The sequence below is a fragment of the Dendropsophus ebraccatus genome, chromosome 13 (assembly GCF_027789765.1).
Source record: "Dendropsophus ebraccatus isolate aDenEbr1 chromosome 13, aDenEbr1.pat, whole genome shotgun sequence".
Classification (NCBI taxonomy): domain Eukaryota; kingdom Metazoa; phylum Chordata; class Amphibia; order Anura; family Hylidae; genus Dendropsophus; species Dendropsophus ebraccatus.
In genome coordinates this window covers 50,346,118-50,369,113 of record NC_091466.1, presented here as the reverse complement: position 1 = coordinate 50,369,113, position 22,996 = coordinate 50,346,118, and the positions used below count along the sequence as shown (strand labels likewise).

Below are 22,996 nucleotides of genomic sequence, written 5' to 3'. Positions count from 1 at the left end.
TGGAGAGAGTGGAGCAGTAACATCACCTTGATGCTACTCTGAAGAGTTAATATAAAAAAAAAAAAAAAAAAAAAAAACATGCAGGCTTTTAAAAATCTTTTGAAAGGACAAGTGCACTTTAAGAAAGGTCTAGTGGAAACAGCTTATAAGGGCATGTGGACACAGGTTAAAGAATGGGTGTCGTTATCTCACAACACGTTAAAGGGCTTCTCTGCTTTTGGGCAATCTCTAAGGGTACCTTGACAATAAGCTGTCTTTTTGCTGAGACCCCAGTGATCTGATGTAATCTGTGGGTAAACCTTTCTGTATTCTCAACGAGAAATGAGGATTTTCAACAGCCCCCCACATTAACCCTAAATTCCTTATGTTCTGACCTGGACAATCCCTTTAATTTATACAGAGTTCAAGCTTATTTACTGCAAAAGAGATTAAAGTCATTGCATGGAACGAGTTACAGATGGCATGTCAGTGGTTCACTGATCCATCATACATAGCCAGACAGCTCTCCTTTTCCTGCCAGTTTATTCTATGGGTTAGAGAAAGATAAGGCTTCACAGTTCATGGTCCCAGCCACAAGGTGCTCCCCATCCCCATCTCTTTTCAAGCAAGTCTGAATTATAGCAAAAAAAAAAAAAATTAAAATTGCAGAACTTAAAACTGTGCGGGAATTTCTGAAACTTTATAATGGAATCTAATCAACCTCAACCCAAAAGCTGGAATAGTAACCCTTTCAGTTCAATAGGTGGAACTCTACAGCCAAGAAGATTCCATGATTTTTTTTTCCAAAGTGGTCCAATAACTTAGGTTTAAAATTCTTAAAGTGTATTTCTCCCCAAATGGACAAATCTTTTAGGAATTGCTTCTGTCAGGCCGGGTTCACATGTACCATATCCGCAGTGGATTTCACACTACGAGTTCACAGCGAAATCCGCTGCGGATACCTTCCCAGTCACTTCAATGAGATAACAATGAGACGCAGATAGCTGATAGGAAGATCAAACAACCAATACCTGTCCCTTAAGTGATAGCTGTTTGCAAAGTTATAAAATCATGGTATTCAAGAGTATTACATGCAGAACTGCAGCATGCATGCCTCCTCCCTCCCCCACGCCTTCCTGCTTGGAATCTAACACTGAGCCCTGTACATCATTCACGCAGGGCAGGGAGAGTTGGGGTAGAGAGGAGGCATACTGCAGCACAACACGGCCTCTGTGACACTTAAGCTTAGAAGGAAAACATAACGTAGCAAAGAGCCATCAGCTAAGAGAGAGGTATCATTGTTTTATTTCACTCACATTGCACACGTTTTGTGGCACAGAATTTTTGCATAAAAAAAAAAACATTAACAGTAGTTGATTTCCTTGCCATATCAGATTTTTCCAATGTGGATTTGAAAAACCATAAAAAGTAAAAAAAAAAAAAAGTCACATGTCAATTATAAATGCAATATTTCTTACAGATATTATGCTAATATGCATCATGTAGCCAGGATACAGATTAGCATACAAAATTCTCAGTCTAAATCCACATCAGGAATGTTGGGGTTATGCCCTCAGATATCTTCCCTGTTTACACATACCCTTCCAGTGCAGCACAAATTCTTCACAGTGAAACAGCAGCCACTAGTGGTCAACTCTGAGAAATGCGGCCTAATCCCGGCAACATCACTCCACGCGCATCAATTATTATATTCCCCATCCTCCCCTTTCCTGTCTCTCCACGTCCTCACATAATCTTTACTATTTAAGAGTAAAAAAGTGGGACTTCTCTTTTTGAAGAAATACCAATACCAGACACACCTTGTGGGATAGAGTGGGGCTGTATAGGGAGAAAAGTTTAGTATTTATTAGCTTAGTATTCGCTTACGGGGACATACAGAACAGATATATATCAACACACTACACAGACCTGTCCCTATATCTGTGCTCTGCATCTGTAGGATATATTCTGTCGCCAATCTTATATAGTAGGATTGCCTTGCGTCCATTGTACATATACCTTTTTGCAGGACTGGTGCCGGGTCAGGTGTAGATGTGCAGTGCTGTGCAGTTCTCATAGAGCTACAGTAAATACAGTAAGTGACTCTGCCCTAACTCCCACCACTGGATTAAAGACGCCTACTGCATTATTTACAGCTAGGGAAGCAGTCATCAGACATTGCTGGCGCCATTTATCTTAGAAAACAAACAGTTTGTTGACAGATACTTAAAAAATTGGCAGAATCTGTAGAGAAATGTTAAGTAGACAACCAGCCTATGTGGTGATTCCCTGCGGTGGTATGGCAGAGGTACGGCCGGTCACTTGCCAGATGATAGAGTGTGACGCCAGTTCTATGGTGAATGGCCGAGATGTAGCCGGGCCCACACTTCCTATCTACAGCCCCTGTAAGGTGTGCTGTGAATAGGTGAAGGGTGTATATGTGGAAAGTAAAAAAAGAAATGTTAGGACAGAAGAAGAAAACACACTCATTGGTCTACATATCCATGTGACATACAAACAAATGATAACCCTTTCAGTTCTACAGCTGTGCATATACTTACAATAGCGACATCTTGTGGCAAAATTTTATCACTACTACTACATCACCACTTACATACAAAAGTACAGGCTTTTGCAAGAGGTGTAACCAATACCTCAGCCACCAGTATTCAAATGCAGAGCGCTCGGTTTTCAGACAAACCTGAGTGTTCTCAAGATTCGCTCATTTCTAGTTCATTCCTGTAAGGCTCCAAGATTGTCCATATTTGAGGTTTATTGGACCCAGTACATACTTATATATCTGGCAGCTATCTGATTAGTTATCTCGCTGGTTCCACTTTTTTCTAAAGGTCGTTTTAGACAACTGGGGCAGAGTAACAAGCACTTGTTGATGGTGGCAGCCTGGACACAGCCTTTTATTACAGGTCTATAATAACTTTTGGCTGCACAAAAGATGTTATTAGCCGATGAACCACAAGCTTCTTGTTGAAGAAGGAGTCCAGCCATGTGAAAACTTTTTTCAAACGGCAGGGAGAGGGGGTAACATAACAAAATCACCTCTCCTCGTGCCATAGCGGCGCTGGATTGCCCCTCCAGGCCCCCCGGACAGCTCCAGGATCTCCTGCACTACCAATGTCACAATACAGTTGATGGACTGCCCGGTCAGCCAGTCAGCAATTGGGGTCACTGATTGGCTGAGCACACAATCCATCAGCTGGGACGGGCTCAACAGAACTCGGGGAAAATGCCTTCTGGCAGGGGTCCCAGAGCCTGTGATCCGGTGCTTTAAGGTATGGGGAGAGGTAATCAATGATTGTTGGTTTTGCGTGCCCCTGCCATATTTTTTAAATGGTCGGACTTTTCCTTTAATGAGCTGATCGCTGGCCCTTTAACTTTGGCCAATTATCAGGAAAGAGCGTTCCATGAGCAAGTCTGTTTCTGTTATTCCCACAAAAGTGTCCACCTTCCCTATTTATTCCTCATCTAAATGCTTAGGGTACTATTACACGGAACGATAATCGGCCGAATCGGATAGCAGTGCGCGGCCGGCGACTGACGATATACATTACCTATCCACGTTTCAGGGATGCTGCTGCGCTCTGCTTCTCCCCGGGTCCCGCGCGCTGTAGCTTCAGAGCGTCCTGTCTGCGCTGACAGGCCGCTTAGCCAAGCACAGGCCGGGACCGCGGCGGTCTGTGATTGGCTGAGTGGCCTGTCAGCTGAGATGCCGCTCTGAAGCTACAGCGTGCGGGACCCGGGGAGAAGCGGACCGCAGGAGCAGCCCTGGATTGTGGATAGGTAAAGTATACCGTTTAAGCAGGGGCTGCAAGGGCATCGGTAACGATGTCCTTGCAGCCCTTGTTAAACGATTATCGGGCAGTGTAATAGGCCCAGTAAACGACCGCCGATCTAACAAATCAACGCTCGTTTACAGTTGTTATCGGGGGGGGGGGGCTGCTACTCTGGAAGAAGTTGTGGGTCTCAACCTCTATGACCCTTGTCTATCATAAATGTCTAAGGTGAGAATATTCCTTTAAGGCCACCCGGATCTTTTTACCATATAGTCTCTTTGCATTTATAACCAGCTAGCATTAATATTTGATTAGGATACTATTACACACGGTCATATGACCAGTGTTTTATATTTGGAATAAATTATGAATAGCTTTTCATTTAAAAAAAAAATCTCTAGTGCAGTTATTAATAGTATAAAGCAAGCGGAGAGTATAAACCTATATGGCTCTGCGAATATTACTGATATGCTGAATTATTAATATGATATGCAGTGCAGTCAGATCCTCGCAGAACATGAGTTTTATTAACCACTTCATAACCATTTTTTCAATTATCATTGTATTATTTTGCTTCATAATGAAAATTGATTTCAAAATTTTGGACAAATGAATGGTCGCCCCTAATATGGTACTCTTTTAGCATTTTAGGCATTAAAATGTCTACACAGAGAGGGTTTTTTTGGGGTCTGCAGGAAACATTGCTATGATTAGCAAACATTTTAATCTCCAAAATCAGGACATTTAAAGGGGTTATCTGGGTAACAAAAACAATATTCTAAACAATCCCCCTTCTCAATACCACCCTATGTCTAATATACATGTATAACCTATCTTTCACCCTTTGGCTATGTTCACACAATGTTTTTTCAGCTCCGTTTAAAATTACGTCAGTCATTTTGAGTCTAAAATAATGGACGTCATTTAGCAGCCTGACCTCCCCTTAGTGCAGTGACTGATGTTTGTACATTATTCTAGTTTGGGGTTACTAATTGGCCCTTGGATGCAGCGTAATTGAAAAGTCCATTGAGTTTAATAGTAAAAACGGAGAGAGAACGGTGACAAAAGAAAAACTGTGTGAACAACTAATGAAAAACGTCCAGTTTGCAAAAGACGTCCGAAAATAATGATCATGTTCATTATTTCCACGTTCGTGTTAAAAAAGTCTGTTATTCAATGCATTGTGTGCATTGGACGTCTGTCTTCCCATTGATTTCAATGCATTGCCATTGCAGTCAGTTAAATCGCAGCAAAAACGGACGTTAATTTAAACAGCAAAATCAGGCATCTTTTCTAAATTTTTGACGCTGTGTGAACATAGCCATTCCCTGTTTTTTTTTCTAATTCTTATCCGCTTTGGCAGATAAGCTCCCTCTTCTCCCCTCCCTTTGTAGTCACAGGACATGTGATCTCCTCTTTGGGGGCTGGGTTAGCTGTCTATTGATCCCTAGAAGACATTACCTGCATCATCTCCATGCACCTGTGCTGCTTCCATAGACTTACATGTGCCCCTGAGCCTAGGATTATGTAATATGAAAAGTTATAGTTCTATCTCTGCTTGCTTTCAGTGAATGCAGGCATATGTACCTGTCTTTGTGTCACAACTCTGCATATTTTAGTTGTTATAAATGTTCTTAGAGTCTGGATAGAACTATAATGTTTCATTCACAGCAAGCAGAGATCTAAACTTACACTACACCCCCCATCCCCTTTAAACAGATGCCGTTATACAGCACATACTGTAGCTACACCATGCGCGTCAGCTCTACTACATCATCAGCTAGTAAGGAATACATATTGGGGTGACGTGATGCAAAATCAGTGGAAAAATAAACAGTCCTGTCTTTACTGTGCAATAGTAATGACAGCAATGGGTGGGAAAGAAAGCTAAGGGGGCAAGTACTCAAATGGACAAATCAGGGAGATGCATGATGGGAAATGTAGTTTCCTATCTTGGTTATAGATCGGCTTTTAGAAAAACTTGTAACTCAGGTACGGCAGCAGCTAGAAAGACAGGAGATTCTCAGGAGGACTTGGTGAGTAAGGTGAGAAAGCTTAGGTTTGGCTGTCCAGGCATGATGGGAATTGTAGTTTTGTAATAGCTGGAGGGCCGAAGGTTCCCCATCCCTGTATTAGGCTCAGTGCTGTAAGTCAAACCCTGTGCATCAATCATGCAGGCCAGGGAGGGGTGGTGGGGGTAGGAGACAGTGTCAGACTGGAGCACATTGGGCCCACTGAAGAAAACCATTCTTGGGACTTTAGGTTTTGTGCCCTTCATCCCGCCTTGGTCCAGTACTGTTAAGCACGCCCCACCCCAGCCGACACAGTAGCTGCGACATCACCTAGACCCGATCAAAATCCCATTGCAGAAGAGCTTGTGCCGGATTTAGATCAGGCCCGGTTGATGTCGTAGCGATTGTGTCAGTAGGGAAGAACTGTGTAGTTAGGCCCCTTATACTGTCTGGCCTCATCACCCTGTAGTTAGGCCCCCATACCATGGATTCTGCGGCTCTGAGTATGATATAGAGCTGTTAAATGGCCTTTAAAGGGGTTATCCAGCGCTACAAAAACATGGCCACTTTTCCCCCTACTGTTGTCTCCAGTTCAGGTGTGGTTTGCAATTAAGCTCCATTTATTTCAATGGAACTGAGTTTCAAAACCCCACCCAAACTGGAGACAACAGTAGGGGGAAAGTGGCCATGTTTTTGTAGCGCTGGATAACCCCTTTAAGCACTGAAATTCCAGCCGTCCTCTCAGATCATACCCATGACCCACCACAAAACAGTGGCTTTTGTCCTTCAGAGACCACTCTTAAAGGGGTTATCCAACGCTACAAAAACATGGCCACTTTCCCTCTCTCTTGTCTCCAGATTGGGTGGGGTTTTAAACTCAGTTCCATTGAAGTAAATGGAGCTTAGTTGCAAGCCACACCTGAACTGGAGAGAAGAAAGGGGGGAAAGTGGCCATGATTTTGTAGCGCTGGATAACCCCTTTAAAACACACCTATCTTTTTTTTTTTTTGCTATGTAGTGTGCCCACTCACATCCAATTTTAAGATTAAAACTCTCTAAGCTCCCATCTGAATGGGACATGGACAACTGTCAGTCCATTCATTATCTATGGGAGTGCTGAAAATAACTGAGTTCTATACACTGCTTTTTCGTACACTCCCCTAGATAATGTTTCGAGCAGGGATCAAGTATGCGCACTATTGATCCATACGGATTTGTGCTTTGAAAGTCCTATTCTCAATCACGTTTCTATATACAACTTGAGGTGGTGTAAAATAAAAAGAAGTCATACTCATCTACCCTGATCCCCCACAGCTGCCATTCCAATGGATCCCTGCTTGTCATCTGTTTACCTGGTTCCTGTGCTGCATCATCCCTGCAGGAGCTGCCCTGCTCGATCAGCGGCTCTGGTGTTGTCCAAACAGTAGATAGTGAGCAGGCAGTCCTTTTGAAGACAGCACAAAGTAGTGATGGGCAGCGACCAGTAGCAGTCAGAGCGGCAGCTAGTGGGGGATCAGGGTTGATAAGTATCACTTCCTTTTTTAACACTAGTCCCATCCATATAAAAAAGAAATATCCTTGGACGACGACTCTATCGTTCCCCACAGTCATTTTTGTATTGTCTAATTGTATCATTTTCGTACTACAGCTCCTATGCAGATGTATGTATCTCCATTGTAAAAGACGGCAAGCAAACCCTGTATAGTCTCGCACAGTCATCTATTTTGTTGTCTTTTACCATGGAGCTACATAGGAGCTGTAGATACAATAGAATATAAGATTTTTGTTATTATACATTGCAACAATATAAATTTGGCCGCAAAGGTGTACGTAGCCTTTAATGTTGCTGTTCCAGTCCTTCGCAGATGGCTCGCTGACAATTCCAGAGCTGGTGGTTTGCTAATACGTGTGCAATACTTTACAGGGTTTGTTCAATGATGTGAAACCCCTTCTCATAAGGGAAAGTAACGGCTTGTTTACCTCTTTCTTTGGCACAGATAGTCGCTACAATAATGGCAATAACAGGAATCGTAATGATGGCGTATGCAGATGGTTTCCATGGCGACTCCATTATTGGAGTGGCTCTAGCTGTCGGATCTGCCTCGGCATCGGCGCTATATAAGGTACGAAAGTATTACATCATCATCACTTACAGCTGTTTAATCTGCTGTCAATGCCCACGTGTATGGCTGAGCGCAAGGGATTGTGGGAAAAGGAATCCTGGCTGCACTAGAAATTAAGATATCGCCCATGCTCCACAATCTAAGCCATTTTATTTCCTTTAAATAGAAAAATAAAATTATAATAAAAAATAATAATGCTGTCCATGAAGAGGTGGAGGTTCTCAGAGGTCCCAGAGGCCCCAATCAACAATATACAGTGATGTCCCAGTAACATGGATAATGCACACAGTGATGTCACGGCATAAAAATAATAGAGGCAATTCTCGAATCAATCACACAGTGATGTCAAAACATAAACATATTTTATACAGTGATGTCAGATTTGGAAGACATAACAGTGACATAACAGCTGAGTTAAAAAAATAATTAATGATGTCACAGTACTGGAAAAATACACACAGCAGGGACACAGCAAGAACAGATGGGTTTTCATAGCAAAGCTTGGATTTGGGCCCATTCATATATTAATGCCTTATTCCATCGTACTTCTTTAGGCTATGTTCACACAACATATATTTTCATAAAAGTACGGCCGTTGTTGCAATCGGCAACAACGGCTGTACTTTGTGCTACAACATACGTTGCCTTGCTTTCTATGGGATCCCGGTTGGAGCGTATACACATAGTATATGCTCCGGTCGGGATCTCTTGCGGCGCCGTAGAAAATTGACGTGTCAGTTTTCTGCGGCCGCTGTTCAGTGAATAGCGGCAGCAGAAAACCCTATCAGTGAACACTATGGAGTGAGCGGCTACATGCTGCATAGTGTGCAGTGGGGAGTTCTGATGCGGGCGCGCACAGATGCGCCCGCATCAAAACTCTGCGGCTGCAAAGATCATCCGACCGGTACTGCAGTACCGGCCAGGATGATCTTTTCAGAGACCGGCCGTTCCGTGACCTGGCTGGGTCACGGAACGGCCAGTCTCTTACTGTGTGTGAACATGGCCTTAAGGGGTACCCTAGCAAAATAAAAATTCTTTTAAATTAAGTGGTATCAGAAAGTTATATCAATTTGTAATTTACCTTTATTTAAAAATCTCAAGTATTACAGTGCTTATAAGCTGCTGTAAGTCCTGCAGGAAGTGGTGTATTCTTTTCAGTCTGACACAGTGCTCTCTGCTGCCACCTCTGTCCAAGACAGGAACTGTCCAGAGTAGTAGTAAATCCCCATAGGAAACTTCGCCTGCTTTGGACAGTTCCCCTCATGAACAGAGGTGGGAGCAGAGAGCACTGTGTCAGACTGGAAAGAATGCACCACTTTCTGCAAGACATACAACAGCTGATAAGTATGGGAAGACTTGAGATTTTACATAGAAGGAAATTAAATAGAAGGAAATTACAAATCTGTATAACTTTCTGACACCAGTTGATTTGAAAGGAAAACAAAATAGCTGGAGTATCCCTTTAAGGCCATGTTCCCACACAATATTTTTGCTCAGTATTTTGCAACCAAAACCAGGAGTGGATTGGAAACACAGAAAGGCCATGTTCACACAATGTTGAAATTGAGTTGATGGCCGCCATTTAATGGCAAATATCTTCCATTATCTTAAAACAATGGCCATTGTTTTGAAATAACAGCTGTTATTTGCTATTTAAAGACGGTCTTCCACTCAATTTCACCAGTGTGTGACAAATACTGTGTGACAACATAGCCTAAAGAGGTATTCCAGAAAAAAACAACTTTTCCCCTATCCAAGGGATATATCATATAAGAAATGTCTTATAAAGTCAAATCTTGAAATGGGATAAACATTCATGTGTTATGGGAAGGGATAAGCCCCAGCCAGAAAATCCAACCTCCGGTGGAGAGTCAGGAGGCCCCATACACTTTTACCTGTCGTTCCTAGAAATTACCCCCCCCCCCCCCCCCCCCCCCCGCCTTCCCCTGCAATCAGACACTTATCCCCTGCCCTATGGAGTGTGATAAGTTGCAATACCCTTTTAAGAGAGCTGAACTATAGTACCAGACACAGCCAATTGGAAAGGGTTGGCGCTGTTTCTGGAAACAAAGGAGATCCTTTTCTCTAATATCAGACAATCCCTTTAAGTATTTCGGCCATCTGCGTGTGTTTAATAACAAGTGACATTCTTATTGTTACAGGTTTTATTTAAGATGTTTCTCGGAACGGCTAACTTCGGTGAAGCAGCACATTTTTTTTCTACTTTAGGATTTTTCAATTTAATCTTCATCTCATGTACACCGATCATCCTTTATTTTACCAAAGTAGAGCACTGGTCCTCCTTCTCAGCCTTACCATGGGGATATCTGTGTGGAGTTGCCGGTCTCTGGTTAGGTAAGTAGGAATAGGGCACCTCTTCCTAAAAAAAATTGTACTTTATATTATATTGTTTTTTTTCTAACCTACAAAGAACGTGCACTTGGAAGGCTCCTCTGGGGCACTGGTTCTTCAGAGTGCAAAGTATATGAAACATATTAGTATTAGGTCTAGAATGCCTCCACACAGACAAGGCCTGACACTTTGTGGAAAGACTATAAGCAACAAAGCAGGGGAGGCAGTCTGTGAAAGAAAGAACTAGAGGTGACATCTTTCTGGGAGAAATATGGGGCCACTAGATCAATCTGTAGGTTAGATCCTAGTAGCAATCTGTGAAAGGGGTGAGTATGAGGTGTAGTCTGAGAATGGGGGAGTATATGTGGAGCAGTCCGTGTGTGTGTGTGGGGGGGGGGGGCATTGAAGCAGTCTTTGGGGAAGGTGTATGAGCATCAGTTTATATTAAAATAGGCTGAGTATGGGGAGCAATCTATGATAGGTGGGAGATTGTAGGAGCATTTTGAGGGAGGGGGCATAGGGAGCAATAATTGTTAATAATGGCCATAGACAGCAGTCTGTATAATGTCTGGAAAAGGGGGATGTCTCTGCCTTCCTGCCACAGGGACAGCATCGGAGTCTGGAGGGATGAGTAAACCATTGGACACTAGGTATGCATCTTTAAAGGGGTACTCCTTCGTTTTTTAAATCAACTGGTTTCAAAAAGTTATATAGATTGGTAATTTACTTTTATTAAAACATCTCAAGTCTTCCCATACTTATCAGCTGTTGTATGTTCTGCAGGAAGAGATGTTTTTTTTTCAGTCTGACACAGTCCTCTCGACTGCCCCCTCTGTCCTTGTCAGGAACTGTACAAAGCAGGAGAGGTTTTCTATAGGGATTAGCTGCTGCTCTGGACAGTTCCTGTCATGGACAGAGGTGGCAGCAGAGAGCACTGTCTCAGACTGAAAAGAATACACCACTTCCTGCAGGACATACAGCAGCAGATAAATACTGGAATACTTGAGATTTTTAAATAGAACTAAACTAAACTAAAATCTATATAACTTTCTGATACCAGTTGATTTGAACAAAAAAGTTTTTTTTCTGCCCTTGACCAACAGGGATAAAGACATCAATTTGTTTTTTGGGCTATATCCCCATATATGTTAAACTTAGCCTATAAAACTACAATAGCTAATTATGACAAATGATTTGGCACCATACAGCAGTTTATATGCCATTGTTGTGGGTTGTCCAATTTAGAAGAACAATGCCCAGATGCTTAATGTCTCTGGCTACTGGCTACAAATACGTAAAGGAACCATTTGTGATTCCCCAAGGCCTCAGTGTTCTGGAGTTTGGTCAGAGAGAATAGCCCGTTGCCTGTCCTGACTGACACAACTGTGTACTGTGATTCCCCTTCTTGAATGTGCTGAGGTGCAGCAGATATTAGAAAAGAGTGTAGGGAGAAAAACACTAAACACTGATTTTTTTAAAGCATCACTGTCATTTAAATTTTTTTTGCAGAAACTAATAGTACAGGCGATTTTAAGAAACTTTGTAATTGGGGTTATAAGTTGAAAAATGCATTTTTATAATGAAAAAGCAGTTTGAAGCTCTCCCCCCTGTGTTCATGGTTGCCTACGGAGAGGGAAGGGGTTGAGGGAGATGAGGCACCAAAACAGGACAAAGAGTTAATTTACAGCTACTGTACATGACCAGGCTATCTCCTCTGACCACTGAATACCAGCTTCACACTGCTCCCTGCTATGTAATCCTTTGTTCTCTGATGGCGACTAATCTCCCTCCTCCCCCCTCCCTTCTTCATAGGTTACACAGGGCCCGACTGATGTAAAAGAGTCGAGATTTCCTGATAATGAGCAGTGGATGAGAGAGAGGAGGGAAGGCGGGACCTGGGGAAAGTCTTTTTGAATGCAGATAATGGCATATTTGCCTAATAAACCCAAATACAAAGTTTCTTAAAATCGCCTGGACTATTGATTTCTGCAAAAAAAAAAAAAAAAACAACGAAACGACAGTGACTGGATTACCAATTTTTTACTACTGCTAACCCAAAACTCTAAAAACCCAAATATAAATGACATTTTAAGACCATGTACACCTCTACTGCTTCAGTGTATTAATAATACAGGACCTTCCTATAGAGTCTGAGTTACAGACTGTTTACTATTTGGTGTCTACAGCTTCTATGCTAACCTATATGTCTCCATTGTAACAGACTACAAAACACTCAGAGTCACCAAATCCTTCAACAAACTGTGCAGTCTGATAGGTTGTGAATTTGGTTGAATATTTACTAGGTACTAAAGAACTATTATTAGGGTTCTACATTGTATAACATATGTATGACATCCTGCATGGGATTTATAAATGTATTTTTGCATTTTTTTACAGCTTTCAACATCTTAGTAAATGTTGGGGTTGTCTTAACATATCCCATCCTTATTTCAATCGGCACAGTGCTCAGTGTTCCAGGTAATGCTGGTAAGTGCTAGAATTGTCTTAAAATGTCATTAAAGCTGCTGGAAATGTTTATTTATATAGTGCTGGCACAAGCAGAAAACTCCGCCCACCAGCAGTTATTTATTCATGCTAAGTATAGGCAGTCAACTGTCAATCAGCAACTGGAAGGCGGGGGGAGGGGTGTGGCAAGAATACTATTCTCCTGCATATTAGGAGAACGGCTGAATAAAATGATGTTTGGCATTCCTGTCACAAGTTTATGCTGCCCTTATTTAAGGTGACATAATGCTAATGACACATTCCCTTTAAAGCACATTTACCATTACATGAAGAGATTTGTGGCCAGTGACTAATGGGTTTTTGATGAATCAAAACAACCTGATTTGCTGATCACTAGCTATAGTATAAAGGGTCATGTAATTGTCCCATGTAATAAGGCTCTAGTCACTAGGACCTGGATGTGATTGTTATTTCCGCACCCCCTATAGCTACGTCTCTCTCTCTCTCTCTCTCTCTCTCTCTCTCTCTCTCTCTCTCTCTATATATATATATATATATATATATATATATATATATATATATATAAATATCTACTTACTGAGTAACCTCTGTTTTCTCTCTCTTTTTACTAATACAATACGACTGGAAAACCCCCTTAGGTATTCTTTTGTTCTACGCTTTTGACTGTATCTTTTTGGTTTTTCCTAGATACATGATTTATAAGACATGAGTCACTTGTGAAATATTTAGAAGCCATTGGCATAAGAATGTAGGTAAATAGTGACATCTAGTAGAGATGCACAGAATGATGAGGAGCTAATAGGATGCCGTAATACACACCCGGATATTATCTTTGTATTATGTCTTTTATATCCTTTTGATGCTTGATGTATTATTCATTTATTTTACATCTAGTGTATTACAGAAAACACCATGGAAAATGACAACAAGCTGCTGTTGACAGATCTGTTTTTATTATGCACGCCTGCTGAGTGTATAAATGGGTTTAGCTAAGAATGGGTTGTAAGACAGACAGGTCTGCTCTCCTGACATGCCAGTGTTACTGTGCTAAATACTTGTATTCACCATGAAATAACATGGGGAAGGCTATGCTTGAAATGCTGAGTGGTCCTCTGCTTTTTCTCCTAGGAATGTGTAAATAAATTGACAACTGGGTGTTATCATTCCTAAAGACGTGTGTCCCTGACATGGTCAGGATGTAGTATTTGGTCATTATTTTGCACCAAAACCAGGAAGAACTACTATAATGTGAAAATTTGCACCATTCTCCCCCTTCCTGTGTTTTGGGCTCACTCCAGACTTAAAGGAGAAGTCCGGTGAAAATTTTTATTAAAGTATTGTATTGCCCCCAAAAGTTATACAAATCCCCAATATACTCTTATTATGGAAAATACACATAAAGTGCTTTTTTTCCTGCACTTACTACTGCATCAAGACTTCACTTCCTGGATAACATGGTGATGTCACTTCCTGGATAACATGGTGATGTCACTTCCTGGATAAAATGGTGATCTCACGACCTGATTTCCAGAGCTGTGCGGGCTGTGGCTGCTGGAGAGGATGATGGCAGAGGGAGGCTCAGTGTCCCTCCAATGCCCTGTGTCCCTCAGTGTCCCCCTGCCATCATCCACTCCAGCAGCCACAGCCTGCACAGCTCTGGGAGTTGGGTCGTGAAATCACCATGTTATCCAGGAAGTGACATCACCTTGTTATCTAGGAAGTGACATCACCATGTTATCCAGGAAGTGAAGCCTTGATGCAGTAGTAAATGCAGGGAAAAAATCACTTGTGCATTTCCCAAGTGTATATTGTTGATTTGTATAACTTTTGGGGGGGCAATACAATATTTTAATAACAATTTTCACTGGACTTCTCCTTTAACAATACTGACCAAAATACTATATGTGCACCCAACCTCAGTTTATACAGAGATGCATCCCCGATTGGTAACACCCGGTTGGCAAAAAAAAAAATCTCTAGGATTGTTATTTCCTTGTGGAATACATTAACTTACTAATATATACCATTCAGGAGAGTTGCAGGTACTCTTCAACACAACTCTTATTGGCCACAGACTATTCGTCAGCAGAAGTCCGCCTACAATACCTTCTTTATATTAGGTACAGGATTAGTAAAACTGAACTTCCCCAACTCAAAGGGCCCTGGAGGGCGTCCTGCTGTTCCAAATTAGATGAAAATCTGACACCGGCCAGTAGAGACAATGGGGGAAATTCATCAAACATGATGTAAAGTGAAACTGGCTCAGTTGCCCCTAGCAACCAATCAGATTCCACCTTTCATTCCTCACAGACTCTTTGGAAAATCAAAGGTGGAATCTGATTGGTTGCTAGGGGTAACTGAGCCAGTTTCATTTTACACCATGTTTGATAAATCTCCATTGTGCTCATTATAATTGATTATATATATATTTTTCCGGAAAGTTGCTAACAGGTGGCGCTTATTTGCATAAATTGAGACTCTCACGGATGCCTTAATGATCAGCCGTTATTTCCTCCTCACTCATCCATTCCTCCCCCATGTGACTTCTGGTTGTGGAGTTTCTTTCTGCACCAGGTCTGCCTGCATCGCTGTTAGATCTGCCGGACAGGATTACTTAGCAGCTACTTGTGAGCTAACTCACTGCAGAGGACAAATTACACATTTGTAGTATATGCTCCTAAAGAGCATATTATATTTATAATACATTTACATTTATCTCTACAAGGTCTTGCGCGACCTCTATGTCTTGATATGCTCTGAACTGTTTTATATAAATCTTTTTGAATAAAAATTTGATTGGAAAAAAAAAACAAAAAACATTTGTAGTATGGTTGGCATAGCCACAGCGCCACCTGGAGGCGACCATTTAAACAAAAATAAAGTGCCAATTGTCTGATTTCCATCTTATTTGGGGGAGAACCCTCTGAAATTTAATTTTGCTAACCCAGATGCAGGTGTAGATCTGCTCTTCAAGGCTTGCGCCAGGCACAGGGATGGCCGGATTTACTAAGAGGCCTATGCCTCTTAGTAAATTTGGTTGGGGAAAGGAGGGCAGGGCTTTAAGACTGGCATACGAGCAAATGTCCCCCATTATGTTGTATATAACACCTATCTTTTAACCCATATCCTCTTCACTCAGAACCTTCTTTTCACATTTCTTCCATCCAGTTATCGACCTGCTGAAACATGAAGTGATCTTCAGTGTGGTAAGACTGGGAGCAACTATCATCATCTGCCTTGGCTTTCTGCTTATGCTACTTCCCGAAGAATGGGATGAGATTACCCTGCGATTCATCAACAGCTTAAAAGAGAAGAAGACGGAGGAGCATGCAGAGGATGTGGCCGATGCTGGAGTCCACACGAGGAGCAGGAGCAGGGCCAACGGCACAGTGTCTATACCACTGTCTTAACACCACCATCATTTGAATGCACGTGAATGTATATTCTGTGAATATAATTTAATTATTTCACTAATTGTAATGTAATATCACAGTACTTATCTGCAAATAATTCTAAGTTACAGACATAATGTTTACATTTATACACCTACATGTAAATAACACAATAAAGTTCTTTTTTTATGGAAGGTCTTCAATGTACTTCATTCTCGCAAATGTTGAAACCATCATACACCATCTGATATGCATTAAATAGATCCAACTACATAAAGCAATAGTAAATGTAAATGTAAATAAACTTTATAATATATCTTATCAGAAAAAACACCTCTTTCTTAACTTATCAGGTAACTTTACTCAACCCTTGATGATGCACACTGCAGAAGCAGCTAAATGCAAGATAGATCAGCTCACTGACTTTTCAGGTCAGGGACAGGAGTGCAGCTTACATTGCCTGTTATCTTATTTCAGTGCTGTACTCCCAAGTTATATTAATTGTTCTCTAATGTCCTCCATGCTGCTGTGGCTTCTGAGGTGTGCTGTAAAGATGTAGGGGACAGGATTTCCTCGTGTGTGTGAAGTGTAGGGGAGATATTATAGCAGTGAGTATTCACAAGATGTTCCCACAGCGTGAGAGACCGGCCGTTCTGTGACCCGCCTGGGTCACAGGACGGCCGGTCTCTGAAAAGATCATCCCGACCGGTACTGCAGTACTGCCCGGATAATCTTTTACGCCGCAAAGTTCTGATGCGGGCGCATCTGAGCGCACCCGCATCAGAACTTCTCACAGCAAACTAGCGAGCCGCAGCCGCTTGCTTTATGGACAGGACACTGACATGTCAGTTCTTTGCAGCGCCGCGAAGGATCCTGGCCGATAGTGTTGCACGATGCACCGAAATATCGATACTACTATCGATATTCCGGGCCTAAAAATGGTTCGATACCAGGATTTCCTGGTATCGAAACTTTATGTTAAACTGCGCTATTATGCAGTTTAACATAAAGTATATCGCAGAGAACACGGCCGGCGGCTATCTGAGCACCGACCGTGTTCTCTGTGTGCCGCCCCCTGCTCCCATCTGTCACCTCTTTGGCGCGCGCACCCTCTTCCCCCATCGGCGGCAAATTCAAATAGCCGACACATAGCTATTGCTTGTGCCGGCTATGTAACTATATAGATGCCGCTGTCACACTGACACCGGCATTACCCCCCTCCTGAGCCCGCTCCATATACAGCAGGGGTTGGCTACTGTGTGTAGCAGACCCCCGGCTGCTAATGACTGCGGGCAAAGCAGGGTCACGGCTGAAGAGGGAGAGCGGCGCGTCCTGGAGAGGAGAAGGCAGGAGGAGGGGGCGGCAGGAGGAGATGCGGCCACTACATCTGGACGGGAGGACTATGAGATGGGGGGGGCAGGAGTGTGAGGAGGGGCGGGAGGCCGGGGCCGGCAGGAAACTCCCGGAGCAGACATTAACAGTGTGGGGGGTGTACAGTCGGCCTGACTCTGACTGGAAAGGGGAGGGGGGCTGTAACCTGCAGATTACTCTACAGCCAAATCCAGGTCACCCTGCTGGGTCAGTAGTCAGGGTCATTCCTGACACCAGGAATAGTGAAACTACAGCCCCCATCATGCCCCCTGCTGGCTAGTGTGTGTTATATGGCTACAACCCCCATCATCCCCACTGCTGGCTGGTGTGTTATATGGCTACAACCCCATCATCCCCCCTGCTGGCTGGTGTGTTTTATATGGCTACAGCCCCCATCATCCCCCCTGCTGGCTGGTGTGTGTTATATGGCTACAACCCCCATCATCCCCCCTGCTGGCTGGTGTGTGTATATGGCTACAACCCCATCATCCCCCCTGCTGGCTGGTGTGTGTTATATGGTTACAACCCCCATTACCCTCTGATAGTTAAAGTGTTACATGACTAAAACCCCCATCCTCCCCGATAGCAGGTGTGTGTTACATGACTACAACCCCCATCCTCCCCCTGATAGCAGGTGTGTGTTAGATGACTACAACCCCCATCCTCCCCCTGATAGCAGTTGTGTGTTACATGATTATAACCCCCATCCCTGGCAGCTGAAGTGTTATTGTCCATACTACCTGTCACTTTCCTGATCACGCACGGTAAACAGAGCAAGTGCAGAAACCACCCAATTCAGTACCACATAAAAACATGGTACTAAATAAAATTACAGATCACAGCGCAAAAAATGCCCCCTCACCTCCAGCCAGACAGGCGGAGAGATAAAAAAAAAAAAGTGAGTCAGAGTTGGGCAAGTTTTTATTTATTTTAAATAATGGGGACTTTATTTTTAAAGTTATAAAATTAGGGGAACATAAATTGGTTCGTACTGACCTGAACCCGGGGGTGGGGGGGAGGGGGGTGTCATTTCTATACTTGTGTCTTTTGTTGTTTTTTTTTTGTTTCTTAAATATAATTTATTAAGTATCGAAATGGTATCGAGCATTGAAAAAAAAAAGTTGGTATTGGTATCGAACTCAAAATTCTGGTATTGTGACATCACTACTGGCCGGAGCGTATACTATGTGTATACGCTCCGGCTGGGATCCCATAGGAGATAAGGCAGTGTGTCTTTTCGTACAAAGTACGGCCGTTGTTGGCGATTGCAACAATGGCTGTACATTTACGAAAAGATATGCTTTGGGAACATAGCCTCAACCAGTAGCTCAGGGACAACTGAAAATTTAGAGCTGGAGCCTGTAGAGGGGAAAACTGGTGGAAAATGCCATAAATAAGTTATCCAGAGAATGGAAATACTTCTACTTATGTGCACACACAGGGCAGCTTAACCTGAAAGTGCTGCTACAGTATATATATATATATATATATATATATATATATATATATATATTCACCTGTATGAATGAGGCGGTAAAACAACATACCGATCTGAACTCTAACTGGTAAAACTAGAGATCTAAAAAACATGTACAAGTGTATAAGCACTCACCCCGTAAATATAAATGATAACACACCATCTGATCCCATCACATGGCACAGGTATGGGTAACATTTGACCATAGATCAGCATGGCTGAAAACAGCTGATATATCATATATGTGGTTGCCCTCTATTCATCATCTCTTTCATTATACCAATGGAATTTATTCTTTGAGACAAACGCAACATACATATAGAAGGTTGCATGGCAGCTACAAGACTGGAAATCATGGAAGATTGACACCCAACAACTCGCTCTAGGCTCGGTGGTGTCACACTTAATATACCAACAGAAAACAATTCTATTAATACATTTCACACAGATAAGTAATTTGTTTTCATGGCATCCAACAAGCCCCGGGGGTTTGTGTGTGTGTGCTGTATCAGCCACTGGATGCTCAGTCCAATTCCTTTGACTGGAGAAGGTTTTAGCCGGGAGGATGAAATCCCAGCTGGTTTCCTGTTCCAACATAAAATGCCTTTGGTGCTCTAAGACAATGCTGCCAGCCTCTGTGATTAAATAGAAATACTACACGCTTGTAGAAACGTTCCTCGCAGTGATTTCTATAAATACAAGCGCATTCGGATGAGCAAGCTATTAATTGTGTTGTGTGAAAATAACTTGGCTGAGTAGGAACTTCGGTCTAGCGAAATGCTTACATCACAGGGCGCTCGGTTGGCAGCGAATTGATGGCAATAGTCAAGGATTCCCTTAAAAAAAAAAAAAAGATAGAAAATTTTAAGGTATTAACTTGATAGATTTGTCAATTTGGGTCTTAATGGACCTATTTTATAAGGTCAGCATGATTGGGTCTACTAAGCCTTCAGATTTATACAACCCTAAGAAGGTTTTTGGTTTAAAAAACCCACTCCTTCCCGAAATATAAAGTAAACGTATGACATGGAAGCCTGTCACTTAAGGACATATGGCATACATTCACGTCATCAACTCCAGGGGCTCTATGAAGCTTCATGGAAGGTAAAGACCGTCTGCTACAAGCAGCTAATCATTAATGATGGTCTGCAGCCATCATGATGCCACCCATCATCATCTCCTTGAATGGCATTTAAGAGTCAGTGACAAGAGCTGAGCTTCTGTCTCTGGCCAATCGGGATAACCACAGTATGTTTTCCGGCTGCTGGAGGTCTAATACTTAGGGTACTATTACACAGAACGATAATCGGCCGAATTGGCCCGATTTGGCCGATTATCACTCCGTTTAATAAATGCAACGATCAGCCGATGACAACGATCATCGGCTGATCGTTGATATAGTTTAGACCCTATTTTTGTCGGGCGCCGACCGCGCACCGCTGCGTGTAATAGCGGTGCGTGGCCGGCGACTAACGATATACATTACCCATCCACGTTCCAGGGCTGCTGCTGCCGTCCGCTTCTCCCGGGGTCCCGCGCGCACTCTAGCTTCACAGCGGCCTGTCAGCTGATAGGCCGCTCAGCCAATCACAGGCCGCGCGCGGGACCCCGGGAGAAGCGGACAGCAGGAGCAGCCCTGGAACGTGGATGGGTAATGTATGCCAGTTTAGCAAGGGCTGCAAGGACATCGGTAACGATGTCCTTGCAGCTCTTGTCAAACGATTATCGGGCCGTGTAATAGGCCCAGTAAACGAGCAACGATCTAGCAGATCGCTGCTCGTTTACAGGTATTATCGGGCCCTGCTCGGCCCATGTAATACCACCCTTACTCCCGTACAGTCTGCCTCAAGCAGACTCTATGTGCAGAGCAATGAATAAAGGATGAAAGGAGGCACTCACCAGCAGTGTATTCAGACCATCCGGCTTTTATTGCTGTGCACAGGGGGAGCGGGGGAAGCAAGGTGGGTGACCGCAGTTTCGCGGCTTAGTGCCGCATTGACGAACTCTCAGAGGGAAAAAAAAGCGTCAGCGATTTTGGATTTTTTTGTGACATTATTTAACAGAAATTAAATTATAAAGAAATAAAAAAAAAATATTAACAAATCTAATACTAGTAACAGCTAGAGATCATAGCACAAAAAAACGATGCCCTAACCAGTCTTGTAGGTGGAAAACAGCTTCCAGGCAGAGTAACGAAAACGATTGGACATGTTGAATCTCAACATTTTTTAACTTGTCTAAGAGAATTTATTTGCCCAGTAGATTTTGGCATTTTCTCTCAGTCAAACACATGAGATCATTCATGTGAATTTGGGGGTCGAAAATATAGGTATTGGTTGAATGGGGGTTTAGCTGGTCATGGAGTTTCTGTGCTCATCTGGGAATTAACCAATTTACTACACTGAACCCCTATTGATTTTTTATTAGCCCCTTTGCCACTTGGGAATTTTATTACTAGCCACTTCAATGTTTTAGACCCAAAAGAATGTTATAATTTACTTCTTTATTGCTATAGATAACCAGGTTGTTAACACCTACACTGCACTAGCTCATCAGGGATATTTTCTTCTATTACCTTCACTACCCTAGACCACCAGGGATATATCCTACTATTGCCTTTACTACCCCTAGAGATATTTCTTTCTATTGCTTTTACTACCCTAGACCACCAGGAATATTTCCTTCTATCACCTCCATTACCCTAGACAACCAGGGATATTTCCTTCTATCGCCTCCATCACCCTAGACCTATTGTCTATATAGCGCCAGCGTATTTTAGTCATGAATACAGTTCTGTCTGTACACAAAAACATACATCCTAACCTTTTGGCTTACTCAATAAAGCAGAGGTCCATCTGGTGAGGGGTTAAGCATATGTCCCATACACTGCTGACCTTGCATTACAGGGTTAGGGACGGCAGCAGTCGAGGCAATTACTTCAACACAGAATCACTGTAGATAGAGAGAAACACTATTTTCAGCCAACAATGAAGAAATCTATAGGTCAATAGATAAATGGAAGGTCAAACGACTCCTAGAGTTGATTTGTGAGGATGTGAAGTCCCCATACTGGAAATGGTTATGTCATTCCTTACAAACATGGCTTACAGTATAAACATTGGTATACAAAGAAACTAGTGGCCCTACAGGGAAGATCAAACAGTCCCTAAGTATAAAGGAAAGAATGTGCCCCAAAACCCCAGATCTAACAATACAGTTCCACTGGAAACTCCAGGGATCCCTTGGGGTAAGTATTTAAATTTCCAGCAGTGCCACCACAGGACAAGTGAAACATTATAATAAATTGCTTTATGTATTACATGGACTTATTTAGACCTCCAGAACAGGAGACACTCTTTGTAGCTGTTCTTCATTCTCGCTAACCGATGAGGATTTAAATGGGGGAAAGCGCTTTATTAGAATTTTAGAATAGTGTATAAAATTGGTTTCAAAACAAATATTTGGCCAATTCGTCAGATTGTCGCAATGTGTAATAGAGACAACGGGTAGCTGATGACAACGATCATCGGCTGATTGTGTCTTTTGTTCCTGATGTAAAAATCATTGGCCGCTTAACGCGCATTGCTACGTGTAATAGCGATGCTTGGCCAACAGCTGATGAAAGTGTAAGGAAAATAATAAACACATATAAATATACATACCTCTCCATTCTCCTTTGTGTTCTTCTCGATTCTGCCAACATGCTGTTTCTGCTGTCAAGGCTTTTTCACCGGTCTGTGAAGTGACAGTCCGCTCAGCCAATCACTGGCCGTGATGCCGTCCCGTCTCAGCCAGTGATTGGCTGAGTGGCCTCTGACCTCAGAGACCGGCTCTAAAGTTCCAGGCATGGCTGCAGGGAGAAGTGAAAAGAGCACCAGGGAGCTTGGACAGGAGAGGTATATACTTTATTAGTTACTACATACAGCAAGGGCTGCATGGACATCCCAAACGATACATATATATATATATATATATGTGTGTGTGTGTATACAGCCCTCACTGCACGATTATT

The 22,996-nt window shown here is 42.7% G+C and overlaps 1 protein-coding gene across 3 annotated transcripts in view; it reads left to right on the top strand.

Moving 5' to 3' along the window:
* The window catches only part of SLC35F4 (solute carrier family 35 member F4), a 133,887-nt gene extending 117,625 nt beyond the window's left edge, over positions 1-16,262 (top strand). For all 3 annotated transcript variants that reach the window (XM_069950031.1, XM_069950033.1, XM_069950032.1), the window contains 4 exons: positions 7,780-7,905; positions 10,068-10,260; positions 12,655-12,744; positions 15,913-16,262. In XM_069950031.1, the coding sequence (XP_069806132.1) occupies positions 7,780-7,905; positions 10,068-10,260; positions 12,655-12,744; positions 15,913-16,154 (651 nt within the window). In that variant the 3' untranslated portion in view covers positions 16,155-16,262. The remainder of the gene's footprint in view (positions 1-7,779; positions 7,906-10,067; positions 10,261-12,654; positions 12,745-15,912) is intronic.
* Positions 16,263-22,996: the final 6,734 nt, after the last annotated feature.